This window comes from Chroicocephalus ridibundus, chromosome 16, assembly GCF_963924245.1.
Source record: "Chroicocephalus ridibundus chromosome 16, bChrRid1.1, whole genome shotgun sequence".
Lineage (NCBI taxonomy): Eukaryota > Metazoa > Chordata > Aves > Charadriiformes > Laridae > Chroicocephalus > Chroicocephalus ridibundus.
The window spans coordinates 2,124,719-2,151,809 of NC_086299.1; the positions used below are offsets into that span (position 1 = coordinate 2,124,719).

At 47.3% G+C, this 27,091-nt stretch overlaps 1 protein-coding gene across 8 annotated transcripts in view; it reads right to left on the reverse strand.

Moving 5' to 3' along the window:
* CAMTA1 (calmodulin binding transcription activator 1) overlaps nucleotides 1-27,091 on the reverse strand; it is a 295,455-nt gene that overhangs the window by 8,251 nt on the left and 260,113 nt on the right. For 4 of the 8 annotated variants that reach the window (XM_063353603.1, XM_063353606.1, XM_063353610.1 and 1 more), the window contains 13 exons: nucleotides 18,445-18,584; nucleotides 18,008-18,204; nucleotides 17,585-17,663; nucleotides 16,401-16,716; nucleotides 15,487-16,010; nucleotides 14,154-14,341; nucleotides 13,492-13,738; nucleotides 12,946-13,017; nucleotides 11,967-11,987; nucleotides 9,004-9,197; nucleotides 8,728-8,802; nucleotides 4,756-4,786; nucleotides 142-323 (listed from right to left, as the gene is read on the reverse strand). In XM_063353603.1, coding sequence (XP_063209673.1) covers nucleotides 142-323; nucleotides 4,756-4,786; nucleotides 8,728-8,802; nucleotides 9,004-9,197; nucleotides 11,967-11,987; nucleotides 12,946-13,017; nucleotides 13,492-13,738; nucleotides 14,154-14,341; nucleotides 15,487-16,010; nucleotides 16,401-16,716; nucleotides 17,585-17,663; nucleotides 18,008-18,204; nucleotides 18,445-18,584 — 2,266 coding nt within the window. The remainder of the gene's footprint in view (nucleotides 1-141; nucleotides 324-4,755; nucleotides 4,787-8,727; nucleotides 8,803-9,003; nucleotides 9,198-11,966; nucleotides 11,988-12,945; nucleotides 13,018-13,491; nucleotides 13,739-14,153; nucleotides 14,342-15,486; nucleotides 16,011-16,400; nucleotides 16,717-17,584; nucleotides 17,664-18,007; nucleotides 18,205-18,444; nucleotides 18,585-27,091) is intronic. The other 4 variants (XM_063353605.1, XM_063353608.1, XM_063353607.1 and 1 more) reach the window with 4 other exon arrangements.

Here is a 27,091-nt window from a genome sequence, read left to right on the forward strand (position 1 = left end):
ATGGGTAAAGCGTAACACAAAGCTGCTTCATCAAATTGACTCCATAATGCCCAGCCAGGGAAATGTTTAATGAATCTGAATGCTGGAGATCAGTGTAAAGGACAGGGTGTGGGAGCCAGAGAAGGCTGTCTGGCGAGTTACCTGTGGCTCTGAGAGCTGAAATGGCCTGTGGGACATTTAAGAAAAGGGAGCTCTTGCCTTTTTCCAGATATCTCATTTGGGCAGCAAAACAAAAAAGACAGAAAGGCCCAATAAGAATGACACCCCAGAGCACGCAGTCTGCGATTTAACACACACATTTGAGCTCCAAATACATTCAGCCCCTGCAAGAGGTAAACGAAAAAAGAAATTACTTTGAAAACTTTTGTTGCAGGTACAGCGACGCATATCCCAATATGACATTTTCTCCCATTGTCCTGAACTTAAAACAAACAGGTCTTTTCAACCCCTTAAAATTTTCCCCCATTCTCAGTCTTACTAAGAGATGTAAGAAACTGGGTACTTAAATGCAATGGCTGCTGCATAGCACTTCTTAAAAACACGCAAAAGATACAACTCCGAGGTGCACAGTAGTAGCAAAGGGTTTGTTGTTGAAACGCCAAGAGGGAAGGGTATGCAGAGAACAGCAAAATGTAGTAGATGTTGTTTATTCAGGTATGAAATAAAGTTGTACTTACCCGAGGAACTGAGTGCAGGTGCTACATGCGCACTCCCCAAAGCGGAGAGCAGTTAATCAACTGCTTAATCACTTAATCAAACCGCGAGAAACAGGTGGGAGTAAAGGGGATCTATTTTTAAATGAACGATGCCGTACCTGAAAACATTCTTTATTGGTCATGATCATAGACAACAAGTGCGCTCGTTCTGCCCCAGGGAGGACAGAAGGTTCGCCGTAGCCTAACGATGCGAAATGACTCGCTCCGTGTGATCCGCTCCCAGCGCCAGCCCAGAGCACGGCACAGAGGGCCACAGTTCAAGCGGCCGCCCGTTTTTGTCCACGTCCCGCATGGGGACTTTGAGCAAAGCTCTCCTCAGGAGGCTACAGCGGGTGGTTTAACCGACGGGCAGGGACTGGGAGTAGCTGAAATCTGTCCACTAGAGCGGGTTCCCCCGAGATGGAAACTATTACTTAAAGGCAATAGTAACTGGATATTTTTTTTCTAGAAAGCATTTTAATCTCTACCACAGAAAGATAGCAAGTTTTGTCTCACATAACCTGGTCAATAAAATCTCCCACCTCTCTCTTTACTGATCCTGGTGTAATGTAACGCAAGTAAATCCAGAAAAATTAATGAAATCAGTTTGAAAAGAGGTTTTCAAACTGAAAGATGGAGGCAAATGCTGTGACCATTTATCTGCACACGCAGACTATATAAGCCCGGTGTCAGCGTACAGAACACATCCGCTGGCATGCATTCCTTCAGCGCAGATGGATCTCTCAGCTTGCGCACATCAGAAGGCCCAGAAATATTTTATTATGTGCACGCACACCAGCAGCGTATGCATGTAGGTTGCTATCAGAATGCAAAGCAGCAAAGAATCATTTGCTGTAACAGACTTATTTTGGCAGAACAGCAGCCAATACATTTTGTGACAGTTCATAGCTTCTTCCAGATAAGCAGAGAACTCGTCGATTTCCCGATCAATCCAATACCACTCACCATTCACGGCAAAACCTGCAAACGCTACTAAACTTCCAGAACCTGCTTCCTGCTAATTTCTCATCGGCTGTCACACACACAAAGGCTTAAAGCACATCGCCTATTTCTCCTCCCGCGCTGCCGACCGGCCGCCAGCTGCCCCTGCAGCACCCTTGGGCTGGGCGCCGCGGCCGGGACCCTGCGCTCGCTCCTCCTCGCAGCCCTCTGCTCCCGCGCTGAGCGGGCAACGCGGGTCAGCTCCGGTGTACCCCGAGACCGCGCGTGCTCTCCCAGCAGGAGTCCTAGCCTTGAACGGAGAGGCACAACAGCACAACTGCTTTATTCTTCTACGTTTGAGTCGTACGTTTCCCATTCTTTTCAGTTTTGAATCCAACTAGCCCACTTTGATATGCACATTTTAAGTTTAAATTATTTTTCCTATTCATAGAACAGGGTCTTAAAACATCCCTCCTGTCTGGCACGCACAGGTTGCGGAGTGCTGCGTCCAGCCCGCACCATCCCCAGGGCCGCAGGGGGCACTGAGCCCACGGACACGGGGTGGACGGAGGAGCCTGAGAGCAGAGTGCAGCAGGAGCCCAAACAGTTAAGCAGGAATTCTCTGGAGGGAAGGAAGACTAAGAAGATAGCACCAAACCCCACAAAAATAGGAGCAGCTGGGGTCAGGAATGCATTTTGAGCATACCAGCATCTAACTGCGGACACGCACGCTGGTCCCTTTTCTTACACACCGTGGGACGCGGTCCATGGCTGGCCAGACACAAGCAGGGAAGACTGGGAGACCCCCAGTCACCCCCAGGCAGTGTCAGAGAACAGTCTCCCCAGGGAGCCTCAGGCTGCGGAATGAGTCTGAGGGAGCACAGGCAGAAAAACAGTTGCTCTGACTCTTCTCTTCCTCCAACTCCTGTCTTGCACCAGTTTCTTCCAATTCGGCTGCTTTTCAAAGGGCTTCACGCCCTTGAAGGACTGCGGCCTTCAGCTTTTGCCCAGAGAAGAGACAGAGCGGGTGCATCCCACCCTGGCGGCACGGCCGTTCCGTGCCCTGGCCTGAAGCGTGTTGGTGGCTACTGGCTCTGCTGGCACACGGGGACGGGGGTCCTGCCCCAAAGGCACATGCTGCGTTGTGGGGCTGGGGCTGCAGCCCCGTGCTCAGGCCCATCCCGCGGCAGGAGGAGGACGTTGGGGAGGGAAGGTTGGCTGCCAAGCCCCCCCAGCCCCAGCAGCGCACTGCTCCACCGGCGGATAAATGAAGCGCCATTTGTCTGCTGCGCATGTCACCGTCCCATGGATACGGCAACTCACCCCAAGATTAAAGATGGTTAAATGTGTTAATGTTTTTTTGTGTAAAAGTAGACACTTACTTGTTACCTTGCAATAGAGGAAGGACAATTTATCTAATCAGAATGTCAGGTTTTTATAGAAGTTACTTTTTGTGAATTTTACTTTTCAAAAACAAACTATGGTTTTTTTTCAAGAGGCTTTTGAAACCAGACACCCAACTGTAGACCAAAAATTACCAGCCCTGGTTATACACAAAGCATCAGATTAGCAAAAACAAGTCACCCGGTCAGTCCACCATTATGAGAACAGACGTTGGTTTTACACAGTTCCTGAATTATTAGTTGTAAAGCACATTGCCATACATGCTAAGACCTGGAGCTACAGTTTTCCAGACAATAGTGTCACAGCGTTGGTGTCTGCCATCAGCAGCAGCGTTTCTCTTCCTCTGCCAGGGCAAGATCCATGAAAGTAGCACTTAAAACAGTTAAGGCACATCTGGGCTTTTGTCCCCGTTTCATACAATTCTTACCTCATTTGTCATTAGTAAATAACTCAACTTGTTACTTGTAAAAAATTCAGCATATGTAGCAAAAAATGGCAGCACAAGAGTTATAGTTGGGAAATAAATGTCATTAGCTATTTTGTCAGGCTGAAGAGTTAAACAAATAATGATGCCTCCAGCAGGCTTAAGCCCCAATTCGTACTCTCACTCCTAAGTCATAAAAATCATCTCTGCAATTCGAAGTCAGTAAAACTCCATGATCAACAACTCAGTTTCTCTTCTGAATGTTATGTGGAAGCAGGAGTCCAGGTCATGCCCTCTCTGCCTCTCCTCCCTTGTTGAAATAGTAGTAATAAGCACACAAACAGTGTTATTTCCAACTGCAGTTTTTGACAGAGAAAAACCTGCTGTTCTACCACCTCTCAAATGCAAAATGGTACTGAGTACTCCTGCTGACGGCTCAGGCACACGTCTCATCCCTGCTCCTACAGGGACTGTGACCTGCCGCGGGAACGCTCCGGCGTGTTCCCATCCTGCCGGGTACCAAACCGGCCGCTGACGTGACCGAGCACAAGGCAAGTGGACTCTCTTCACGCTGAGAATGAGAGTCCCGACAGAAGCTCACTTGGCACGTACTATAACGCAGTTATAGCGTCTTCATCTTCATTTCAGGCTTTTTGTTTTCCTTCCCACTACGTAGATTAACAGCTGGGAGAAGCAGTTGTCAAAAAGCTGGCCCTAGTAAGGTAACCAGACACGTAACTTACCAAAGACCAACTTCTAGAAGATAAGCATTGGTGCTTAACCACCTCAGGGAGTAACAAGCAGCGTGAAGAGCCCTTCTGCTTCTCTCTGGCTCAGGCGGACACAACCAACCATCCAGAGCAGGCTGCGTCTGTGCCGCAGCTGCCTACGATCTAGCCTGAACGCTGTCGCAGTCCCATGACAAAGGACATCATTACTCATTGACTCTGTGTGTGTAAACCCCGTCAAGTTCCAAAATCTACTAACAGCCATTTTGGATACTGAAAAAATGTCCCACCGACAACGCCGCCTAAGCATGCCCATGATGAATATACACGTCCTTTTTCACACATTCATGCATCGGTAACATCTACTGCGGAGCTCTGTCCTGTTATAAAAGCAGCAGTGTTAGTCATTGCAGTAGGGTTAGTTTATACAGGATTCTGTTTTACATAATTAATGAAGGTGAAACTTACTGGCATATCTCGGCTGCAGCCCCATGCAAGCAAGCAGAAAGCAAAAATATTTAAAATGGAAGAGAGGAACTGGCTAGCAGGCAGCTACACTCACCCTTTTGTACAGCCTATGGTCCACCAGTGGGCTTCAGATTGCAAAACAATACCAAAGAGCTATTAGCACACACATGGCAAAAACCGTACCTTACCAAGAGCTTCGCTTCAGGGAGGAGGAGACAACACTTCTGTTTGCCTGGAGAGAAAGAACCCTTCCCCGGCTCCTGCCTACCAGACTCCTCCTCGTCACCAGGGAGGAGCAGTCCTGTGTTTAGGTGTTTTAGGGCAGGAAGTAACAAGCAAGTAAAAGAAACCCAATATTGTCATCCCTGCGGCATTTCTAGCTGCATCCTGCCTTCCCTCGCAGCGACTGTCTGTCCTCTATCTCATTCCAAAGACTACTCCATAAAAAACACTGCAGATCATGTTCACAGCCTAGCGATGGTGTAGATACCTCTCAGAAGAGTAAAATTTTCCTAGGAATCAGAGGAAGAATAGGAAATGGGAGGTTACCTCCCCAGTAAAAGCTGACTGTACGGACCATCTATGGCTTCAGCTCAGCAATCCCAAACTCACTTCGGAGCTCTCGGATTTCCTTGCAGCTCTAGGTGTGTCATGTCTGGGGATCGCTAAGTAGGGGGAGTCTTTCCAAAACCATTGAATACGCAAACCCTTGATTCTGCCTCATGCAGGACAGCATGCCGGGAGACAGCTCAACTCACAGTAGGTGTCATGGCAAGGTTTAGGTTGAAAGTTAGTCGAGTGCCAGCCGACAGGTCCGGGCACCATGGGAAGAGAGGCAAAGCTCTGCTGGGAGGCCAGGAAGTTTCTGTTTCTCATTCTCAACAAACAACATTTCTGTGACAAGTCACGTTGATACCATGTTATGGCTGATGCATGTTTTTCACCACATTTTTGAGAATATGACAATAGATGGATAAATACATATTTTTTTCCGAAGTCAAAAGGAAACGATACATGTCTGACCATCAGAATGACTGCTGCTGATGAATGACCACTTTTGTCTCCATGACACCTAATAATATTCAGCTACCAGAGCTCCAATATCTTCTCTAAGAATACATTCGGCCAAAACTTACATTTCTTTTCTGATTTCCATCAATGCCTATGCATCCATTGCTGAGAGAACTCCAACCACAGAACCTCTCTCCTTAACTCTCTCAAAACGTCTGAAACACTGACTGATCAGGCAACAAGTGTAAGTTCAGGAGATCAGAAAACAGGAGACCAACACGCCTACGCACCCTGGATCCTCAGGCTGATAGGAATCATCTTTGCACTACCGAGACTTTGCGCCAAAAAGCTAATAAGCAAAATAGGACAAGACGACGACTTAAGCTGTTCCGAATGCTAGCAGACAAAGAGTTCCCACGATTGGCTTAAAGTAAACTTCGATGAATTTAAAACAGGAAAAAAACCAACCAACTGGATGGTTGCCAGGGGAAAGCCTAAGTAAATCTTGCGTAAAGGCTACAGAATAAGCTCTTAATAAGAGTCATTTATTGGCCCAGCAACAGAATCTGCTTGTGGACAAAACCCAAGGTTAAACAGTTTCATATTTTAAGGTTGAATTTCTGAACTTCAGGAACTTACTGCTTTTTCACTTAGCTCACTATCCTCATGACAGACTGCAAGTGGCTTTTACAGCCTCCTTCCCCGCCTCTCTCAGCTGACAGAAACCTGCTACAAGATCCCGCTTCTGTGATGTTCCTGTGCACACTCTCTTTTCTCTCACTCCCTCAGATTTTCCAAAAATATCTCTCATTTCTGTCCCTTGTACTGACAAGGCACTGTGGTTTAACAAGTGGCGCCATCGTGCCATTTTTACGCTACAGAGCATTAAATAACACTAGATGTTAGTTGTTATGGCTTGCCCCTAGATATTCAGGGGTTTGGATGGCTGAAATATTTTTTTATGGAGCCTGGGGCTTTCTTGGTTTCTTGCTTGTAGCAGCAGTGTGCTAATTTTGAGCATTTCAAGGAGTCCGTTACGGGATCCCAGCAAGCAGTACTCCTGAAACAGCGCACGGGGCTGTTAACCCGAGTACCAGCCACACCATCGCCAGCTGCATCCTGCGCGAGCGTTACACAGGACGCACAGCAGAGCCTTATACAGAGATGGTTTCAAACTTACTTAACATCCTAAGTTTTATTACTCTATCCTCAGGAAGGTAAGCAAGAAAAGTCAAACAGCGAGGAATAAATGTAATCATTAAGACACAGAAAATTCAGAAGGCTTGAAGAAGAGCAGACGAGAAGGAAGTAATTGTCTCATCTTCCACCTGGATGGATCCCCCCCTCTGCTGCTTCTGTTTATTTCCTGTTATGAGTCCCCAAGACCTAAACCCATCTCCCAGAGAGGCGGCAGCAGCGACTGCGCTGATGGAGAGAGAGATCACCTACAGCGAAGGGACCTGCCTGCAAACTTCAGCGATGCAAACGAGCAGGGTCTCGCTCTACGACGGAAACAGCCGATGCTGAGAAAAAGGCAGGCCATGAGCTGAAGGCAAGAAAGACTGCTGGAATCATGGAAACCTTAAGCCCTGGAGAATCCAGGTTACTCAACAGCTGGAGACTTAACTGAGTGTGGCTGAAGTGCATGGCACATCCTGGACGTTGGTGGCAAACCCAGCGATACAGCTAGCCGTGAGGTATTCTCTGGGCTTGTGTGCGAGTCGGCTGCAAGAGCCTCGGGCAGGCTGACCCCAAGCCTCCACGGATGGAAACAGGCAAGTGGCTTCCCCAGGGACTGCCTGGATCTCAAGCAGATCTGAGAGGATACAGAAGTTCCGAGCCTCCACCTGCTTCAGCAGGACACGATGCCCAACAGACACACCAAAACAAACGCTGGGTCTCTTCCATACGCCCTACTGAGAGCAAGAAGCCACTTGTGCTTCTTCATGAACAACTGTGGCTGTTTCAAGTGCATTTGGAATTGGCCTGGGTGCTATGAAGCCCTCCTTCTTGCCCACGCATGTTACTTCCCACTGAACCTGCAGGTAAGATGTCCTTCCACAACGCGAGCCATGCCGACCTCCTGCAAACTGCAGCTCTGAAATCCTACAAAAAGGACGGAGTGTTTCTAAAATCAAGTTTATTACTTGCCCCTCTGCCTCTCAGAGCTCTCCTTGTTCAAAGATCACTGGACTGAACTAGACGTGCTTCAAAATGCGTCAGGTTGACCAGCTCCTGAGTGAATGAAATGCATGTGTGGTGAGAATGGAAGGAGCAGAGTCAGGAACATCTGAATTCACTTCTGTCTAGGCAAAGTTCCAGTTTGCAACCTGATCATACATACGGGATCCTTCCATTGAAAAATCAAAACAAACGCCCTGCATGTAGCAGAGCACTGGCACGGCAGCGCCAGCTGCCACGTGAGCGCTTTGGCAAACCTGCGCAGGGTCCCACACCGGCAGAGATGATTCATCTTCATGTCTGTGCCTGTACTCCCAGCTCACTGAGGTATGTGTGGAGTGGCTGATGTGAACTAACTTGTCTGCTGCTCTGCTGGCACATTCCACCTATCCACATTAAAAAGAACCCGTATTTCATGAAAGTTTACCAAATGATCCTGTGACCAAACTCAAGGCATTTCCAGCAGACACCAGATGTTGTCACATTTTGCACTCTCCCACATACCATGAATACTTTGTGCAGCACTTACAAGCTGTAGCTATGATTCAGCTTTTTTTTAGACTTCAAGTCCAACTTTGAAATTCATGTGGCCTTGCTTTGCTCAAAGTTTCCTCATTTTGTGTCTGCCCAACACAACCTGGGCTGCTTTACCACACCAGCAATGGAGCTGAACATGATTCTCTTTCAGTAACAGCCCTAAGTCAAAGATTTCATTTCTGTCAGTACATCTGGCAAGCAGCTGGGCTTCGTTATTTGATTAAAAGATCTGTAGTGAGCTGATTCTATTATCTTTTACATTGCACTTATTGCTGACACACTTGAGTATCGTTGCATTGCTCTAATGAAGGGCAGATACCAAAAGAGAGTGTCCTACCTGTGGCGGCAGCGTCGTAAAAACCGCATAATCTTGCGAGCAGCTTGATCCTGCTTCTTGGTAAGCAGACTGCTTCTAAACACACACACACACAAAAAAATCCAACACTGAAGCGTAAGCAAACCTGGGGAGACGAATACTAAATGCAAGAATAATTATCCTATGAACCACTGTCCTTTTCCCACTGGCTTCTGTCTGTAAATTACAACACAGCCCTGATGAGCGTAAGAACAATATATAAAGATCCTGGTAGTGTCTAACATCCAAACAGCTCACCTGAGTTTCTGTTGTACAATGGTGGCTGCCCGACGGTTTTGCCTCCTCTTCCCACATTCTTTGTAGCTGCGATAGTACTGCTGGATCAGCATCGCAGCTCGTCGGCTTTGCTGGAATTTTTTCTGCTCATAATAACTTCGGAATTTGCTCTGGATAAGAATGGCAGCTTGCGTCATCTTTTTATAAAGTGCATACTACAAGAGAAACAAAGAGAAGCTGAGGCATTCCAATAAAACCAGCAAGAAGCAGGTTCCTACAGCGAAAGACTCGTGTACCACTAAAACATGAGGAGAAGCGAATGAATATCTACTCGCTGACTGGGAAAAGGGCGACAGCAAACGGGAACAACGGTGAGATGAGGTGCAGAACCTGGTCTGCATCAGGAAGCAATTACCCGTTTTGCTGCCCCTGGAATAGTTTGACGGGACTGGTTTCATTTAATACCTCGCTAGGAGAGGCTCTACATGTACCTGTCAACGACCCCATCCAGCTTCCTATACTTAGGAACAACTCTGGAAAAACTGGAGCTGATCCCGGGTCACGTTCACACTGCAGTGGCTCTGCGTTCCAGATAAAGCAGCTGACTACGCTGACAGGAACTGTTTGTTTCCCTCACATACAGGAATCTCATTACAAAGTACAGGATGCTCATTTCTATGCAGTCGTCGTTTGTGAAGACTCATAACGGCAGCAACACGCACACAAATAAGTGACTATAAGGATAAAGCAGTGTGAATGTCGACTCCAAAATTCTAACAAATGAACTAAAACCAAATACATATTTTTAAATGAAGACACAAAAGTCTTTTAAACAAATGACTTTAAGAATCGAATTTGCTGTTTGCACGTGTATCCACCTTCCTAGGACAATTAGCTTTTGAACAGCTAATTTCTTGTTTCTATGCCATAGCACAACACTGCAAAAGTTTTGATTGTTCATATATCCATTTAAATCCAAGCATTTGAAATGGAACAGCATATGATTATAACTTAACAAAAACCCAAAACTAAAGCCAAACAAAACCCAAGCCCCGCAACAATTAATTAAGCAAGTCTAATACTGAGCCTAAGTCACAGGCAAAACTACAACCTCCTTCGAAGTCTGTAACAAGCATCCACTGGACTGGCAAATTTGCATAAGCAGTCACACATCCAGAATTCCCTCTAGCACTATATTATTTCTAGTGATTTCTAGATGATTCCAAACAAAGCAGGCACAAACTCTTAAGAAGAAACTCTTCTTTATTCTACATCCTTTTCCTTTTAAAGCACGCAAGTAGATGGCCACTTAACAGAAACTATATGCATTCCTGCACATTTTCAAAAGTCCTTTTTAAGATACAGATGTAGAATAATGTACAGCAGTTACGCTCATACCTCTGAGCTAGCACCACGACAGAGGTTTTCAGTGCTTACTGATTTTATTTTGAAAGTTTTAACACTTTCAAAATGTACGTGTCTCTTGTTCCCGGATATTTTATCAGCTATGACTGCTGCTCGCTTTATCAGGCAGATGAGACAGAAACGGCAGCCACTGCCCTGCACAGGGTAACGTCCTAACACATCTCAATGGAGTCTTCCTGTCTATCAGGGAAAAAAAACCCCAAACAACCAAACCCCCCCGACATCACCCCAAGGCAAAAAACCCTCCAATATCATCACAGACCACCATTTACCAAATTTCACTTTTTGGAATTGAAGCAGTCATTAGGTGCAGTTATATTTTGCCATTACTCATTTCCATTGGGTTTTTTTTTTGTTTGTTTGTTTTCTTTTTAACATTTTTAATTAAATGGATCAGATTGTGGTTTTACATTAGCTATTTTAAATAAGTCCGCTCATGGGCTTGTCATGGTTTTCCTTCCAATTTTTAGCCCAGACGGGACTTCTGTGGCTGAGTTACAAACCCCTGAATAGAAGGGTTCACAGACATGAGCTCTGGCTGCTCATGTCTAGTCACAAGCCCGTGCTGCTCCCAGCAATACAGTACCATAAGAGAGGAATAAGGCACGCGAACGAGAAAACAGCAGTCACTGCACAGACTAGACCACAAGGTGTTTGCATTCAGCCCTAAGATCCACAGCTGATGAGCTGCTCCCTCTCCTCCTCTCTTTTTCCCTCCAGCTGGGAGAGGACAAACGGAGATGTCACCCCGCCTCTGAAGCGGTGAGGCCCCAGCGGCGCTGGAGGGCTCAGCTCACCTGCACTGCCAGAACAGCGCTTCGACTAACGCAAAACCGCGGAGCGGGAGGAGCTGTGGACAGAAAATTACCCTGAGGACACGTTCCCTCCTGGAAGAGCGCTCCTTGCCTCCTGGGTACCTGCCTCTCTCTGAGAGAAACTCAACGGATTCTCGTATCTGATGACAGCAAGATGTCCTTTACAGCAGAAAATCATCGGCCATGAGCAACCTACGGCTAGCATCAACAGGCGTGCCTCCAGTATGAGCAGCAATGTACCTGAGATGGTGGTCTCAGGAATTCAGGGCACAGGTATTTCAAAGTCAAATCTTCAAAACACTCTGGCGGGCAGGCAGAATGCAGAGGATACTGGCTGCTCGGGTGGAATAAACGCTCTCCTGTGCTCCCCGAACGCCAAGGCAAAGATCACGGAGTGATGGCTGATCAGCAGCAAAGGAAAGGCTTGTCCTCCAAAAAATGGCTTCAAAACCTTCCCCGCACCTCAGCCCATCACTGCTCATATCAGTACCTGTAGAAGCAGGAGACTTTTTTTTTCTTTTTTAGTTTTTTAGTTGTAATACTATGTTGATACGCTGTGGCACAGCAGCCCCTACCTACATCCCGTAAGGTTTGGTTTGTCAGTGATTTCTCAACCACAGGCATTTATTAGCGGATACTGTTACAGCATTTCTCTAAATGCCAGGTTCTCCTGGTTTATATGGAATGTGAAAGTTAGTGACCCACGGGGAATTGTTTCCAAAATAGTGTTTGTATTTGTATTACCTTCAAGGCTATCCAAGTAAGCTTAGGGAGAAACAGAAAAATACATAGTTAATGTTAGTTCTGCAAATAAAGAATGAAAAAATAATAAAAAAACCAAACGATCTTCTTTCAAAAAGAAGTGATTCCAGGATCCAAGACAAAGCAGTTTGTCTAGCAGTTTTTGAACTGAACTGAGCTTCCCTGTTACAGGAAGCATCACTCCAGAATGACAGCCATGTGACAGGCTGAATGTGAATCATGATGCAGTCACCTAACGCTAGAAAAGCTTCCCGAATAAATGTTTTCGAAGGTTGTAAAATAGCTGAGGCACCTTGCCTTTCACTTTATGTAACGTGCCGCCAGGCATCAGACAGCTGGAGTCTAGCAGGGTATAGCGAAAAGAGGGACGTGGGCTCTAGCCCCCACAAAAAAACCCCCAAAACCAACGAAAAAAAAAAAAACAAAAAGGAAAAAGAAAAAGTATCTTCTTTTCCTGGGGTTGAGAACTCAGCCTAAAAGCATGTCTCCAACTAGAGTCTGGAGAACAGTCTCAGTCCTGGAACAACTTGCATCAAGCTAAAACACGTGACTTCACATAGTTTAAAAGTTTAGTATGTGCAAAATAAAACAATCTATTTTTTGTCTTCGCCTTTATCAAAGGCAAAACCAACTTCAATTTCACAATGAAATTTGGCAAGCAACTAGTCAGAGAATAGTCTCACCAGGCTATAGCATGCATAAAGGCCAATATGGAATACGTGATTGCCCTCTATCTTGTAACAAAAATGCAGGTATCACAAACAGAACCCTTTCAAGGATTCCCTCCAAAATTAAGATTCAGGACAAGAATTTTCTTCCCTTTTCAATTTTGCCTGAGCAGGGTATTTAATTACTGCACGCTGAAAAGCATACAACAGGAAAAGTGGGATAATTCCCATTACAAAGGGCTGTGTTCACAGCACTTAACGCGTGTTCCATAAAATTTCACTTCCTTGATTACCTGTTTGTATTTTCGGTAGCAACGCTGAATAACAGCGGCAGCCACCTCTTGCTGTTCCCGGAGAGGACGACCCTGTGGTGGAGAAGGAAAGAAGCAATAAGTAGTCAGAGTGCACCAAAACAGGACAGATGACGTGAAGCGACTCACAGCAGCCTGAAGGACACCTACTTCTAAATTTCTCCCACCAGTGCCACCTGGCCCGATTCCGGTCTAGGCATTTCCTGGTCTTACCTCTACTGCCAGATCACAAAGGGGACAAACCCTCTTTACACCAAGCAGGCAACTAACCAGAGCCTCTGGGTTATGTTTTGAGGATACTCTGCGAGTGCTGTTCTGGCACAGAAGGCATGCTCTGGCGCGGCACGCTCTCTCCAGTACAGCAGGTGCTGGGTAAACACCAACAAGCAAATGCCTGGAGCATCGACAAGGTTATGACAGAAACTGTACTTTTGTCCCAGGAGTGGGTACTACCCACAGTTTGTTTTGTAACAAATCATACTCTCTTCACACCTAACAAGGAAGACACTGGATGTTTAGGCCACCTACCTTATATTTCCTGAACACTGTCTGGACGAGTTTGGCAGCTTCATAGAGTTCTCTCTGCTCATGATCAGACAGAGTTAACTGTGCAAACTCATTTTCTACCTTCTCGCTGGTGGATGCACTCAGAAATTCAGACCAGTCTGCTGCCGAGGGAAGGCTGGGTTTCTCAAAAGCTATTTCACTGATTGGTGAGCCTGCAGGGCTCAAGCTGGTGTTCGAAGAAGGGGTCAGGGGTTCGCTATACAGACTTCTGAAATACCAATCACAGGAGGAATTATTGGCTCACAAAGCACCTGGGCGGGCATCACAGGTAACGACAACATTTCTGAGTTCAAGATCATGCTCCCCTCCGGCTCTCCAAGCAACATCCCACATTCCTGAGCCTGCCCATACCGCATGGCCCAGACTAGGCACTGGAAGAGAAGCCACAAGTCAGACCCTGTGGCCACATTCCCCTCCTGCCTCCTTCTGCATGCACTCCCATTCTTCCATGAATTTGCAGCTGTGCCGGCAACGATACGTTTGACCAGGAGAGTGTGGCTGGGCTTGGAACACCAGCATTGAGTCCCACTGAGAAACAGCATCTGCAGGCCAAACAATCAGCACATGCTGCCCAGCATTCGGACCACTCAAAACCCCAGAGCGACCTCCCAGCCCTCACTGACCGTATCTGTGCAGCACTGGGCAGATGATCGACATCAGCAAGGTAACTGGCCAGCCAGCTCATTGTGGTGCTCATGGCAGCACTCTCCGTTCTCTCCACCAGCGGCGACTCCATTGGCACAAAATTCTCCCGCTTGATCCTGTCAGGCGTAGCTTCAATAATGTGCTCCGCAAGTGTCATCATGTTCACCTGGGAAGGGGAAGAGGAGAGCAAACTTTCGCCGCCTGGTAGCAGGAGCCTTACGCTTGCATGCTCCAGCCCAGCTTCACACAGATTGCCCCATTTTCCCCAAACTTGTGGTAGCCGGAGTCTGCTGTTTGTCTCAGCATTAGAGAGAAATTCATTAACCAAAGCTCATTTGCTTTTCTGTCTCTTCTGACAAAGCACTGCAGTATTTCATATTCCCCAGGCCTCCTTTTCATTGAGTGTCTGAGGAGCCTAAGAGATCTGGTGAAAGCTTTATGTCACTGGACCTTTGCTGTACACCACTGACAGCTGTCACTACTATTTTGTTTCCGAAGTAGAGCATGACAGGACAAAAAAGGCACATCAAGAGAAGTTAAAACCCTCGGGACCACAGCTTCATCAGCAATACTTCTGAACCATATCCCCCTGCCCGCCAAGGTTCACAGAATTTTTAATACCAAGAACAGAAAACAGTTCTTATTTTGCAAAGATCTGCTTCATCTGTGTTACACCAGCAAGATGAGAATATTTGGAGATGCCAGGGCAGCGCGTACAGGCTGTGCTCCTGTTAGGCTTTTCACGCAGAAGACCAAACACAGCATCTTTTCCCCAGTGACTACTTCTCATCTGTCTGTCCTGCTTCCATTGTGCTTTTATTTCCTCTATTCCATACCTGGTGGGATTTTTCCTTCCCCAAACCCACTGTCTCTCCCCTTCTCCACTGTTATCTCCCTGCCCTTTAAAGTGCAGCAGTTTGGTCTGCAACCACAGCACTGCCTCCCTCAGGTCACCTTGTCTTTGTAGGGACTGCTTCCCTGTTCCCAAAGAGCTATGGGGCCACCTTGGTCTCATTTACTGATGTGACCAGAACACTCTGCTTTTTCCTTTTTCCTTGCGAAATTGCAAACAATTTTGTGCATTCTGTACACTGTTGCAGCACACGCCAGTGCATTACCCTAAATGCTAACAGTCAGCCTTTGCACGCTGGTTGAAAGGATACCCTTTGAAAACAGAAGACAGCATACATTGACTGTGTGACCACCTCTCGGAGTCTCTAAAGGCCTCCACTGAAATGTCTCAGTTAGGGTCCTCTGCGCAGCCACCATGTTCTCCGAGACTGCTGATCTTGGTGCTACGGGTATGTTTACCTGCAAGTCATCCATGTGGTGTAAGCAGTCCTCGTCCCCTGCATTGTCCCTATAGGACAAGAGCTCCGCATCCACCATCTCCCTGTCAGCCATCATCAGCACATTCATCTGCTCTCGCTGGCGTAGCCGATGGGCTACAGTGTCCTTTCCCAGAGCAGCCCCCTTCTGGCTCCCCGCCACCTGCACTGCAGACACACCAATATAAATGTCTTTTGGGTTCCATTTGATGCCTGCTTGGCTGCCAGAGCCCCGGTACCCAGTAACTTCTGGGATGTGCTGGGAGAGCTCCCGGCCATAGTCCCTTATCCCTTCACTGGGGCTGATTGTCTCAGTGGTGGATTGCTTGGAGCTGGAGTTCTGCTTCCTGATGCTCGGCTGTTCCAGGCTCAGCGCAGTGGAAAGCAGCTTCTCTTGCCGGGCTTGAAAATATTCAGGGCTCAGCTTATGTTTTTTGGGTGCAGGGTAATCTTTCTGAGTCTCACTGCTGTAGTAACTGGAAGGTTCTGATCTTGGTCGTCTCAGCTCTGGAAACAAACAGATCAATGGTCAAAACGAACCATGCAACACATGATCGCTGTAGGAACCAACAACAGCTTCTGCCACAGAGCTGCAGGTGAAGTTTGTGCCATGCTCTGGGACACCCAACAGGATGAGCGAAGGGGGTAACTATCACCCCAGGAGGATACGACCTCAACCACTCTTAAGGTACACACATCTTTCTGAAGCAGGCACTCACTCCTCTGCCCAAGACTCATGCAAGTGCATGGAGCACATGACAGACAGCCCACAAGAAAAGAATTAAGCATGGACAGCTGGGCTACAGGTGCCGTCTGCCACCCAAGGGAGCTCCCTGCCCCCAGGTTTTCACATGTCAAACGTCAGCAAAGCAGTGCATGCCCTCAGGGTTGTTTTACCTGTGTTTGTACTGGAAATCACAGTGACTCCCTTCTGAGGCTCCTGAGAGGCAATAAGCTCACCGTGCCACTGGGACACCCAGTTCTCTGTGTTGGAGTCTGTGCTCGAGGGGCACTGAACCCTGGGGTTTTGCCCAAGCTGAGTTTGCTCATCACGCTGGAGCTGCTCCAAGCACTCTGCCAACTTCACATGGCCTCGAGACCGGGCAATGGCCAGTGGCAGTCTCCCAAGGGAGTCAGGAATAGAGATGGCTCGGCGGTCCCACTTGTACAGCACAACAGCTGCATCCATGTGGCCCAGGGCACATGCCCACATCTGAAAAAGAAAAGACAACTGACCCATTGGGAGAACCTGCCTTCTCCTTTCCTCCTTGCTAACGCAGTGGAGTCTAGTCCCAAGCTGATGGAAAAACGACTCTGATAAGCAAAACCGTAACATGCTTGAACTCCAGCAACTGGCCTTTATAAATGTTCTATCCTGACAAATGGCCACGACAGAGGATTAGATGCATGCTATTCTCCCCTATGACAGAGAAACCTCCATCTGCCAAATGAAGATGACAATTTGACAGCTTCTTGTTTAGCAATAAATGTTTTTTGGGTTTGGCTTTTTTTGCCCTTTTTTTTTTTTGACATTGGCATGACTGCAGAGACAGAACAGTCTCATACGCAAAGGAATCTCTGAGGTCAAAAACATGTAGACAGGACTAAAGGTTGGCAACAATAAAACTAACACTCTGCTGTTGTAAACTGGCACTTCTGGTTCCACCTGCTTTGGCTTTTTGCTTGTCTAAATTCTCAGTCACGATTTCATGATTCCAATGTCCAAGACATTGTAATGACTTTACAGCCTCTACAGGCAATTGGTCAAAGAGAACAACTGGAAAGAAGGCGTGTAAGGTCCTTTTTCCAGCAGAATACTGGAGACGAGATTTTGGGTAAAACACAAACCAGAACCACCTGTCCCCCGTCCTCATATTACTCAATGACAAGGTTTTTTATGCATGGTCTCTCTCAACAAAATGCCAGGAGGGTGATAGTGCCGTGTCTGACCATTTAGACAGCAAGGATACACAAGAAACATCTACTCTTCAGAGTGTGAAAGACACTAGGAAAAATAACACATCAGGAAGAATGCCGTACAGTCCTCAGATCCTCTCAGAAGTTTCAATCTCTGCTCTTACCAGAGGAGTGCAGGAGAAATGATCCACATTCAAAGGGTCAACTTCCAGCTCCAGATCGATGCTGTCTGCATGTTTGGTGCTGCAGAGGAAACAGCAGAACAAATGATGCTCTGGCGTCATGTTAGGATCATTGCCTAAATGCACAGCTTCACCCAATGCACCACACCACAAATTAGTGGCCACGCATATGCCCACGACACACATATTTATTACAGATAGTGCCCCCACCAGAGACTTAAAGAGCATGATACATCCAGTAACTGGACTTGCTCTCTCAAGAGACAGGTCCTGTCAGATCAGGTGACAGGAACAAGTTCAGGGACTTGGCTGTCGGTAAGGGACAACCAGAAATCTGGACCAAGCGGAGCTTGGCTTCTGCCATGCCCGTACTGACACCCAAGAGTCCAAGGGGCTGGGTCTTACCGCCATTTGATGAGGGTCTGGATCAGTGTAGCATAGCCCTGGGCAGCGGCTAGGTGGAGCAGTGTCATTCCTCGGAAAGTCTTTGAATGGATCAAGTGTTTGGACTTTGCCCAGCAAGCACGACTCATCATCTTCTCGCACACCACCACCACGCGGCTCTCAAAGCAGCTGCCCAGTGTCCCAGTCCCAGAAACGCACTGAAACACCACACACATCCCAGTTTAACCACTGAGGGGAGCTGCAACCTGCCCTGAGCAGGCGGGCTCCCACAGGTACCCAGACAGTGGCTAATGCCAGTGAAAGCCAACTGCTGTTAAAGACACCCACAAACCAGACTTGTTGTTTAGGAAAAACTATAATCCTTTCCAACCACCCCAAAACCAAACTCTGGTAAGAAAGCATAAAGGTGCCGTGTCTGGACACAGCGCGGTTCATACCTGCACCTGCGTTCCTCCGTTCCCGCTTCCATTGCTCCCGCCTCCTACTCCTTGTTTGTGCTGCTGGGAGCCAGTCATTTCAGCCATTCTCCTCTCCATCTGCTCAAGTCGCTCCAATATTGACATCCTGAACTGGTTATCTAGGTTAGAGAAAGCCAGAATAAGGATATTTCCATGGAAAGAAAGCTCAGGTTTTGGCAGCCTACTGCAGGAAGCCACAAACAACTATCCTGGAAGTCACACAGGAGATTTGCGCTGCTTGGCAACACACAGGGACACTTGCCCCGCAGCATCCCAGCTCTTCAAGTTCCTGCAGCAGCCCTTTGACTGCAGTTCCAGAAAAAAATCCTTACGGAAAACAGACAGGAAAATTAAAAATGCAGGCAGAAGATGGATCCCTTCCCTTCTGATTCTAGCTGTATCCACACAATAAAGGACTGGGGTAATGCAACTTCTTTGAACACAAAAGTAAACCCTAAGCACATAGAACCATTCAGCCAGCATTTCAGTAGGATCATATCTGACAAACTACTCTCCGTTTTACAGTCAATCCCTCTACTTTACCAGAGTCCTGAATTCAGCTTGGCTTGCCTCCTGAAACCACGCAATAATGGTACCTGGAGGAAAGAGAGTCCTCTGCTTCCTTCTGTGCTTAGAACAAGGAGCCTTTAAAAAGGCACTTGCTCCTTCCCTGACAGGCTCCCTTTCTGGAAAACAGCTTCAACCAGGCGCCAGAAACAGAACTACCAGAAATCACAGTGCATGGGCACCGATAATCCAGGAACATCATTCTGAAAAGCAGCACAACACTCGAGCCCTCTGGTCTCTGCAGAAATCTAAAGGCTATATTAGTTGTTTTCTCCTCCTTGCCTTGTAACCTAGCACTGTAATACAGCTACTAATGCTTTAATAGTGGAGCAGGGAGACTTAGATAGGTTAACAGGACATGGCTAAACCTGATACCGTAGAGAACAACTCAGGCAAACTTTTTGTGTTCAGGGCCAGCCAGTGCAGCTCGACTGGCTGCAACAAGAAGAGCTCCTCCTGTCTGGTGACACATAAGGGAGAAGCTTCATGCAGCTCATGTGAAGCTGGGCAGGATAATTTTGTGGACAGGAAACATTTAATTAATCTTGCTATCACGCTAACAGCACATATAATAATCTGTGGAGAAAAGACAACCCTCATCCTGTTTGGTTTCATGCATCCATGGTGATGACGTGGTGGTGCAGAGCACTGATAACCCCAGAACAAAGCCCACCAACAGCAAGAGGAATCTGTGCATCAAAATGAACAAGCTCTGATCAGGTTGTAAAAGAGAAAGTCTTCTCCGAGCGACCTGGTGACGTGCAGAGTCCATTGCAGGAGCACTTGTACACTCTGCACGGCACAGCTCTCACCAGAGGGTATTACAGAGGTAGGCTCTCTCTGCTGTGCTGCACTGAAACCACACTGCAGCCCATCGATATGAGACAGCCCAGGTCCACTGGCTAAAGATGTGCCCCTCTCCCTACGAGGTGGCCGTGGTTTGACCGCAGACGAGAGCTCGGCTCCCTCCCGGGCAGCTCCAGGGGGCTGTAACACCGCGTCCCACCCTGCCTGCCCAGAGCCAGGAGCGTGGCCAGCACCCATTCCACCGCACTGCAGCCTTTCCTCGCCTAGTCCAAAACACTATCACTTATTATCAGTGCCTTGTCAGTAATTCCTTTGTCCTGTTAATTGCAAAGCCTCTGTGAAAGTGACTGACAGTTACACGAGGAAATATTGGTAATGCAGCTGCAGTGCCAGGGCCCGTCTCTGACCGGCGGTGACAGCGGCAGCAGACGTTGTTGTCCCAGCGAGCCCTGGCTGGGAGTGCTGCAGTGTGCTGCAGTGCAGTCCGCGGCGCCGTCTCCTCCCCACCGCCAGCCGCAGCACGTACGCTGCGGAGGACGGCAGGGACCCTGCTGCGCAGACACCCCGCTCGCTGTGGGCCGTGTCCGACGGAGCCACCACAACTCGGGCACCATTGCCACGCAGGCTAACAGCTCCGTTCTGCACATTTAACACTGCTCTCTCTAGCCAGGTGGCCAGCACTTGCGTTTTATTAGAGCTAAGAGTAGCAACACACACCGGGCATTGTATCTGAGCCTTCAACCTTGTATAGGCAAAAGTAGCATCTTTTCAAAAGACGAAGAAATTTGGCTTGAACCAGTGTTATAGAACAAGCAGCCCAGGGCTGCAATATATTGGAGATTTGCTCCTACCCATTTAGCTGTCAAAACAGGATAACTATTCTGTACAGCCAGAAACAGCAGAAGAAAATGACTCCAGTGAGATGCAGAAGTACATTGTGCAATTACTATTTTTTCCCCTTTTTATTTTTCAAGCTGAAACCTTTGTGGTTTCATGTCTGTGCCCATTTTCCAGGCTCTTGTCTCTAGGCTCTGTGATCTCTAATGAGTGAAGCCTCCACCCTTCCTGATAGGAGGCTAATGATGCTGAGCACTCCCTGGCATGTTTTGTTGGAGGACTGAAGTTACTAAAGGGACATCTTCCACCACCCCTGTCCCCAGATGGGAACACCAAAATAAGGAAAGAAAAGCAGGGAACTTTTCTTCAGAAACTGAATTTGAAACAGCAGTATTCCTATTGAGACACCTGGACAGTGCTCCCGGGAAGCACGCAGGGCAGGACTACCTGATTCACGCAGCAGAGGGTTTCTGTTTGACTTAACAGGCATCTGAAGGACAGACACTGTAATCTCATCACAGTAACCTGTAACCCCACAGCATCTTACCAAGACAACGGTGTTTTTCACAGACAGTTGTAAATCGCTGCTCAGTCCACAGGCAGGTCACAAACATGCTGCTATTAGTAAAACAGGAAGGGGAAACAAACCTTCTGGAGCTCCAGCAGAGAGCAAGGGGAGCCCTTGGCAGAGACCGGCGGCATTTACCCAGCAGCAGGGCGCACCCTGGGATGAGAAAGCTCCAGGCAGCAAATAAGGAGAGTGGGGCGGTGGTGCGTGGAAAGTGTCTCTACGCTGCCCGTTTTCCAGCTGATTAAACTTGCTACCTAAGCAGCTAGAACAAAGCCACAACTTATGGCAATTTCAAAATTATTTATGTATAGTGCTTCCATAATAAATGTGCACTGTGCTATCTACCAAAAAAAGAAAATTAAAAAAAGGAAGGGCAGAGAGAGAGCACGAACAGGAAAGGGAAGACAGCAACTAGCTATGCTGCAAGAGTTGGTACATCCTTAACAAAGCAAAACAAGGACACCGAGGCACAGAGGGACAGCCGAAGGGAAGGACACCTGCCCCCAAGGTTCCCTCTGGACTCAGCAACGAGACAAAAGGCTCCTCCTGGACCTGGACACACGCGGATCAGCGGCACTTGGAGCGCGGTCAGCACGGTTCCCACACCGCCATGAGCTGAGAGATGCCCTGCCCGGGCTGCAGCGAGGACACCCCAGCTCAGCCCTTGTGTGGAAGGGCCCCGCGACATTCAACCCCCTCAACAGCACCTTTCCTTCTGTCCTCGCCTGGAGTGGGCCAGGGAACCCGCCTGCTTTCCGTCAGGCTCCCAAAAGTAAACCACATACAAATACCGATTTCTGCACACTCTCTTCCCGGTGCACTCCTGCAGATTCTCTCAGGATCATTTTAAAAACCAACTGTCCACAGGTGGGTGAACTCCCAAACTATTTTACCAGGTTGCCTAGTCCTAGTAAAAGGTACTAGGTCCTACCCCATTAAAATTAAGCTACAAAGAATAAATGTCATCTTGTACTTTAAAACCTTAGATTTTGCAGGGGCCTAATTAAAGGGTAAGTCTTTAAGTGACCTCCTAGGAATCGACATTCTTTAAGTCCCAAGCTTGCCAGCTTGTATCAAAGCATTATCACTTCTGTATTCTCAGTAACAGGATTTGGCCAGCTTCATGCCCACGGACAACAGCATAATGTAGAAAATAGAAGTACAATTTACGCCACAAACTGGCATGAAAACATCTTCTTTCTGTTACATAGTCATGGGTTCAACAGGTTCAAAACCAAAGTCTGCTTTACACACCACAAGTCATATGCGATACACCCCGTTTATCTTGAAAACTGATGTATCTGTATCCCCATTAGCAGCCTATACAGAAGGGTGACTGCTGCAGCTGTGTAAAACTCAGAGGAACCGGGTACTGAACATGACAGGTCTGAAACGAGATCCTCCAGACCAACAGTGAAGGTATCGGACGGCACCACAACACATTCTTTAAGCAAAGTACTGTGCTTCATCCCAAAAGAAAACCACGTTTTCTGGTAAAGAAAACATGGTAAAACCTGACCCAGTATCGCTGACTGTCTTAACGCATTTTCCTGTGAAAACCCTAATTGCCAAAAAAGCACTGTCAGCAAAGCCCAGACAGGATGAAAATGAAGTGCAAATGAGAAAAAGAAAAGCTGTCTGAAGTTATGCAATTTACCTTGCAAAAATTAAGAGATGGGCTGTAAGTGCCCTAGGGATGAACGTCCCAGGTTTCACTCTGAGTTCAAGACCCTTTATCCCTCATTATTTCTTACTCTGCTAGTCACGCTCTCTTCTGTCTTGCTCACTTCAGGGTCTGTGTAGAGCCACCTGGCCAGCAGGCAATGAAGTTAGAGGAACACAGGTTCCATGTTCTTGTCTTCTACATTCAGCAGCGGGTCTCACGCCAAGTACCCACCTCGCAGCACACTGAAGACAAGAGCTCAACAGCATACAGATCAAGTTGTCAAAACAAGCTTTTCTCCTGCTACATTATACAGGAAGCCTGAACAGCTCCAGCCCAGAGAAGATGATGTCTTGCACTGGAAGAACCTAGCTCTTTCCAAAGGCAGCAAAAATGCATGTGGATACAAACATATCCACCTATTTAAGGTTTTACACAAGGACTCTGCTTTTGATGATCAAATTTCAGGGTTTTTTTGTGAGCCAAAAAATTAGACTTGCAAATTTTTCCATTTCTTGAGTTTTTCCATTACATACAAATTTGAAGAAATGTTACAATATTATTGTGGAATCTTCTGTGGAACTCTGCAAACTCCAAGCGTGTGTTAATTAGGGACCTACGCCATCACACACGAAGCCATTTTCACTTCTGCTGTCCTCAGCCCTTCGTAGTGGAGGTAGAGGATATCCCATGGATTCAAAAACGAGCTGAGGAAACAGTATTTATTTGCAGGGTCTGGTCCTCCTGAGAAAACCAGCTGTTCCAGTGTCGCACCAGGACAAGGTGGCTCCACAGCACCCGCAGGCTGAGGGCACCCCGACTGTCCCTGCAAGGAGGGGCTGGAAAGAGCTGCGTGGCCAGATTTTGACCCGTACTAAGAAACTGGTTTGAATCTCATACTCATTTCCCTAAAACACGAACCATCATTTGAGTACAGAAGGAGCTTCTTTTTAATTCGTACTCAGAGGGAGCCTACTACTGATTACAGTAATGATAGTAAGTTATGGACAAAACATTTCTAGAGACGCAAAACTATTCTGTACAAGCCTTTTAAGGATGCACGGTTATTTACATCAGTTAGCATTTTACAGAGCTACGCCCGGTACAGGGACGGCAGGAGCGCCCACCCCGTGAAGCCAAACAGCTGGTGAAGCTCCAGGCTGCGCCTGCCCCGTGCTGACAGGGCAGCTGAACACAGCACTTGAAAATGTTATACATGGTTTTTCCATGGAAGGAGGCAAGAGGGCTGCTACCAGCAACGTCTGCAATTATACACCGAGTGGGACAGTTCCTGCAGAACCACCCAAAGACACTCCACCACTCCCTCTTTCAGCCGCGTCGTCCCGCCAGCAGGAGACAAGGCACTCGAGACTCTAACAAGAATAAGGGTGGAGTTACATAGAAAAGCAAGGACCAAATCTGGGGGAAACGCCAGTGCTGCAGAGCTTAGTAACAAGTGCAATACCTGTCCCCCTGCCATAGCCCTTCCCAGCTTCTCACCCCAAGACCTCTCCCAAAGACACTATTTCTCTTTTTGAGCTACACAAGCAGTGTCCTTGATGGGCGGGCACCAGCTCAAACCATTGCCTCCTGCTCCTGCTTTTTTACAAAATGTAGCAAAGCCACATGTTAGCAGACATTGAGTCTCAGATCTTGCACTTTTGTTGGGTTTTATCTAAAATACTACTATGGTCTAGGTATGGAGCTAAGAGGACACCAACATACAGCCACGAGTGACCAGACCTCCTTCGCTTGACGAGTCAGGTTTAAGAAATTAACATAGAGCTGCTTTTCTAATCCCTGCACACCGCTTTACTGGACAAGTAAATATCTAAAAGGATCTCCTCTTTTGTTCTTTCGCCAAGCAAGCTCCAACCAGCAAGAAACAGTCTGTACCACTCACGACATGGCAGTGCTGCCTAAACTACTACAGAGGAAACACTGCTTTGCACTGATGAAAATAAATCAGCAGATCTTAGCAGTGAGCAGTGTCTATATCGCTTGCTCTTTTTTCCACTCTCACCTGGAGATCTGGGGTTTCTGCCACACCGCACAGCCCAAACGACAGACAGCATTTGACTGGAAGCACTCAAGGACGAGGGCGGCGTGATCCCCGGCACATTCCACTGGTCAGTATCTGCCCAGGTTATAATTATTTCCCCGCAGACTTCTAACCACTGAACTTAACGCTGCTGTGTGAGATCTGTATCTGCACATGTCCCCAGGCACTGTGCTTAAATACTCAGGAGGCAAGAAGCCGCTCCGAGGACACCGGCTTCTCAGCACGTGCAGGTTCTTTAACGGCAGTTTCTGTGTAACAACATTCCCTGCATGAACACATGCAGACTGAATTTAACAAGTGCGATAGCTGAGCACTGTAAAAAAACATGCAGCGCAAAGACATTTTTCTGTTTTGCAGAGCAAGTCAGACACACCACATTCTCCCACCCAGCGCAAGCGATGGGTGGAGATGGAAGCAGTCTACGGACACACCACTTCTCTGAGTGCCGCTGCTCTGTTCCCGTTTTACAAATCATCTGTCACTTGCCTATAAAATCTCGCTCAGTTCTTCTGTGCATTAAAAATCCTGAACACCTTCCATGTCGCAGCATCAATTTGATCTGGTTTAGTACTTATTTCTGAGGTGTCATCATTGCAGAAACACGTATTTCTGAAATGAAGCTGCAGTAGCATCTTCAATGCATCTTACAAAAAGCCCTGTTCAGCAGTAAGCTGTTACAGGTCACTGTCTCTACCAGCAAATTAAAGCTCTTACAATTTTTACTTAATATTCTAAGACAAATTCATATCTGTGCTAGCAAGGCAAGTCACTTCCAGGCCTTTTGATTAGTGACAAATACCACAACTACTAAGGCACAAGATGAGGAAAACACCATATTTACACGCTGAGCCTAAGTGACAGCTGAAGAAAGTCTGTGCTTTCACAGAAGAAATAAACACTACTGGGCATGGGCAGGAATAATGAAGTAATCCAGACCTGCGCGTACAGGCATTGTCATTGATTTGAAGCCATTAATGCAACTACCAGTGCAAGACTTTTTACTGGCAACACTTTTCCCCCTAGTTAATTCTGCGGGATTTTAGCTATTACTCCCATGCCATCTGGGACTACTCTGCTCCTCTCTGTCACACCGAGCAGCCAGTGCTTCCTCAAAAGATGGCACTTCTCCCCCTGCTTTTCTTTATCATGCCATTACCAGAGGAGAGGAGAAGGGGGATGGCTCAGGCTGATTTTTTCCCCAACTGCCAGTCTCTATACCAACAGCACTTGCTACCTTTTTTTTCAGGCTTCTCTTCCACACAGCTTAGGGATGGCAGGATTTTCACATTACCCAGGAACGGCTACTTCAGCACACCAGGAAAGATTTCAGAGATGCCATGTGGACTCGATGTATTTTAGAGGTAGGGCAGACCGCTGAAGATATCACTTCTTGTGCTATTTAGTAATTTGTATAAAAACAGTTGGCTGCCTGCATATCAGATCAGAAATTGGCCGTGCTTTCCCATAGGTGCCAGCACCATGGAAGATGCTGTGCTTTTGTATGTATGCAAAGAGCAACAGCCAAGGAGGAGCTGCGCTGCTGCTCACCTGCACAGTGCTACCCACCGCTCACGGACACTCCCTCCTCCAAGGATTACACGCTAAAGGAGCTATAAACAGGGAAAAGACACCTCACAGGGCACTATGCAGTATCTGTGCAATGGTACTGTAAGTACGGTAAAAATTCTGACCCAAGTTTTCTCTCATAAAAATTGCAAACTCAAGAAACAAAATATTCACCCAGAAATCAGCACAATGATGAACAGAATGATATAAAATGGCCTCTATTGTCTGCAAAATTAGATAAATAGGAACTGCTGCAAGCTACAGAACTGTGAAACACTAGAATACATCAGAAAAAGAGATCAAGATCTCCTTCACTGGAAGCTTTCAAAAAGTCATATGTCCACCACATTCACCCTATCTGTAAACTGGGAGTGGCCTACATGGTCTTCTGAATTCTCCTTCCTAGTCCTGCTCTTTTTTTGCAAAATGAGTTTTGCAATAACCTGGCAGGGAGCAGGCGTGTGCCTCGAGCATCCCTGAACTCCCCATGGGAGGTCCGGGCTACTGACCTCATCCTGCGCCGCACCACCTCAGAGCGCGAGGTGTGTTGGAT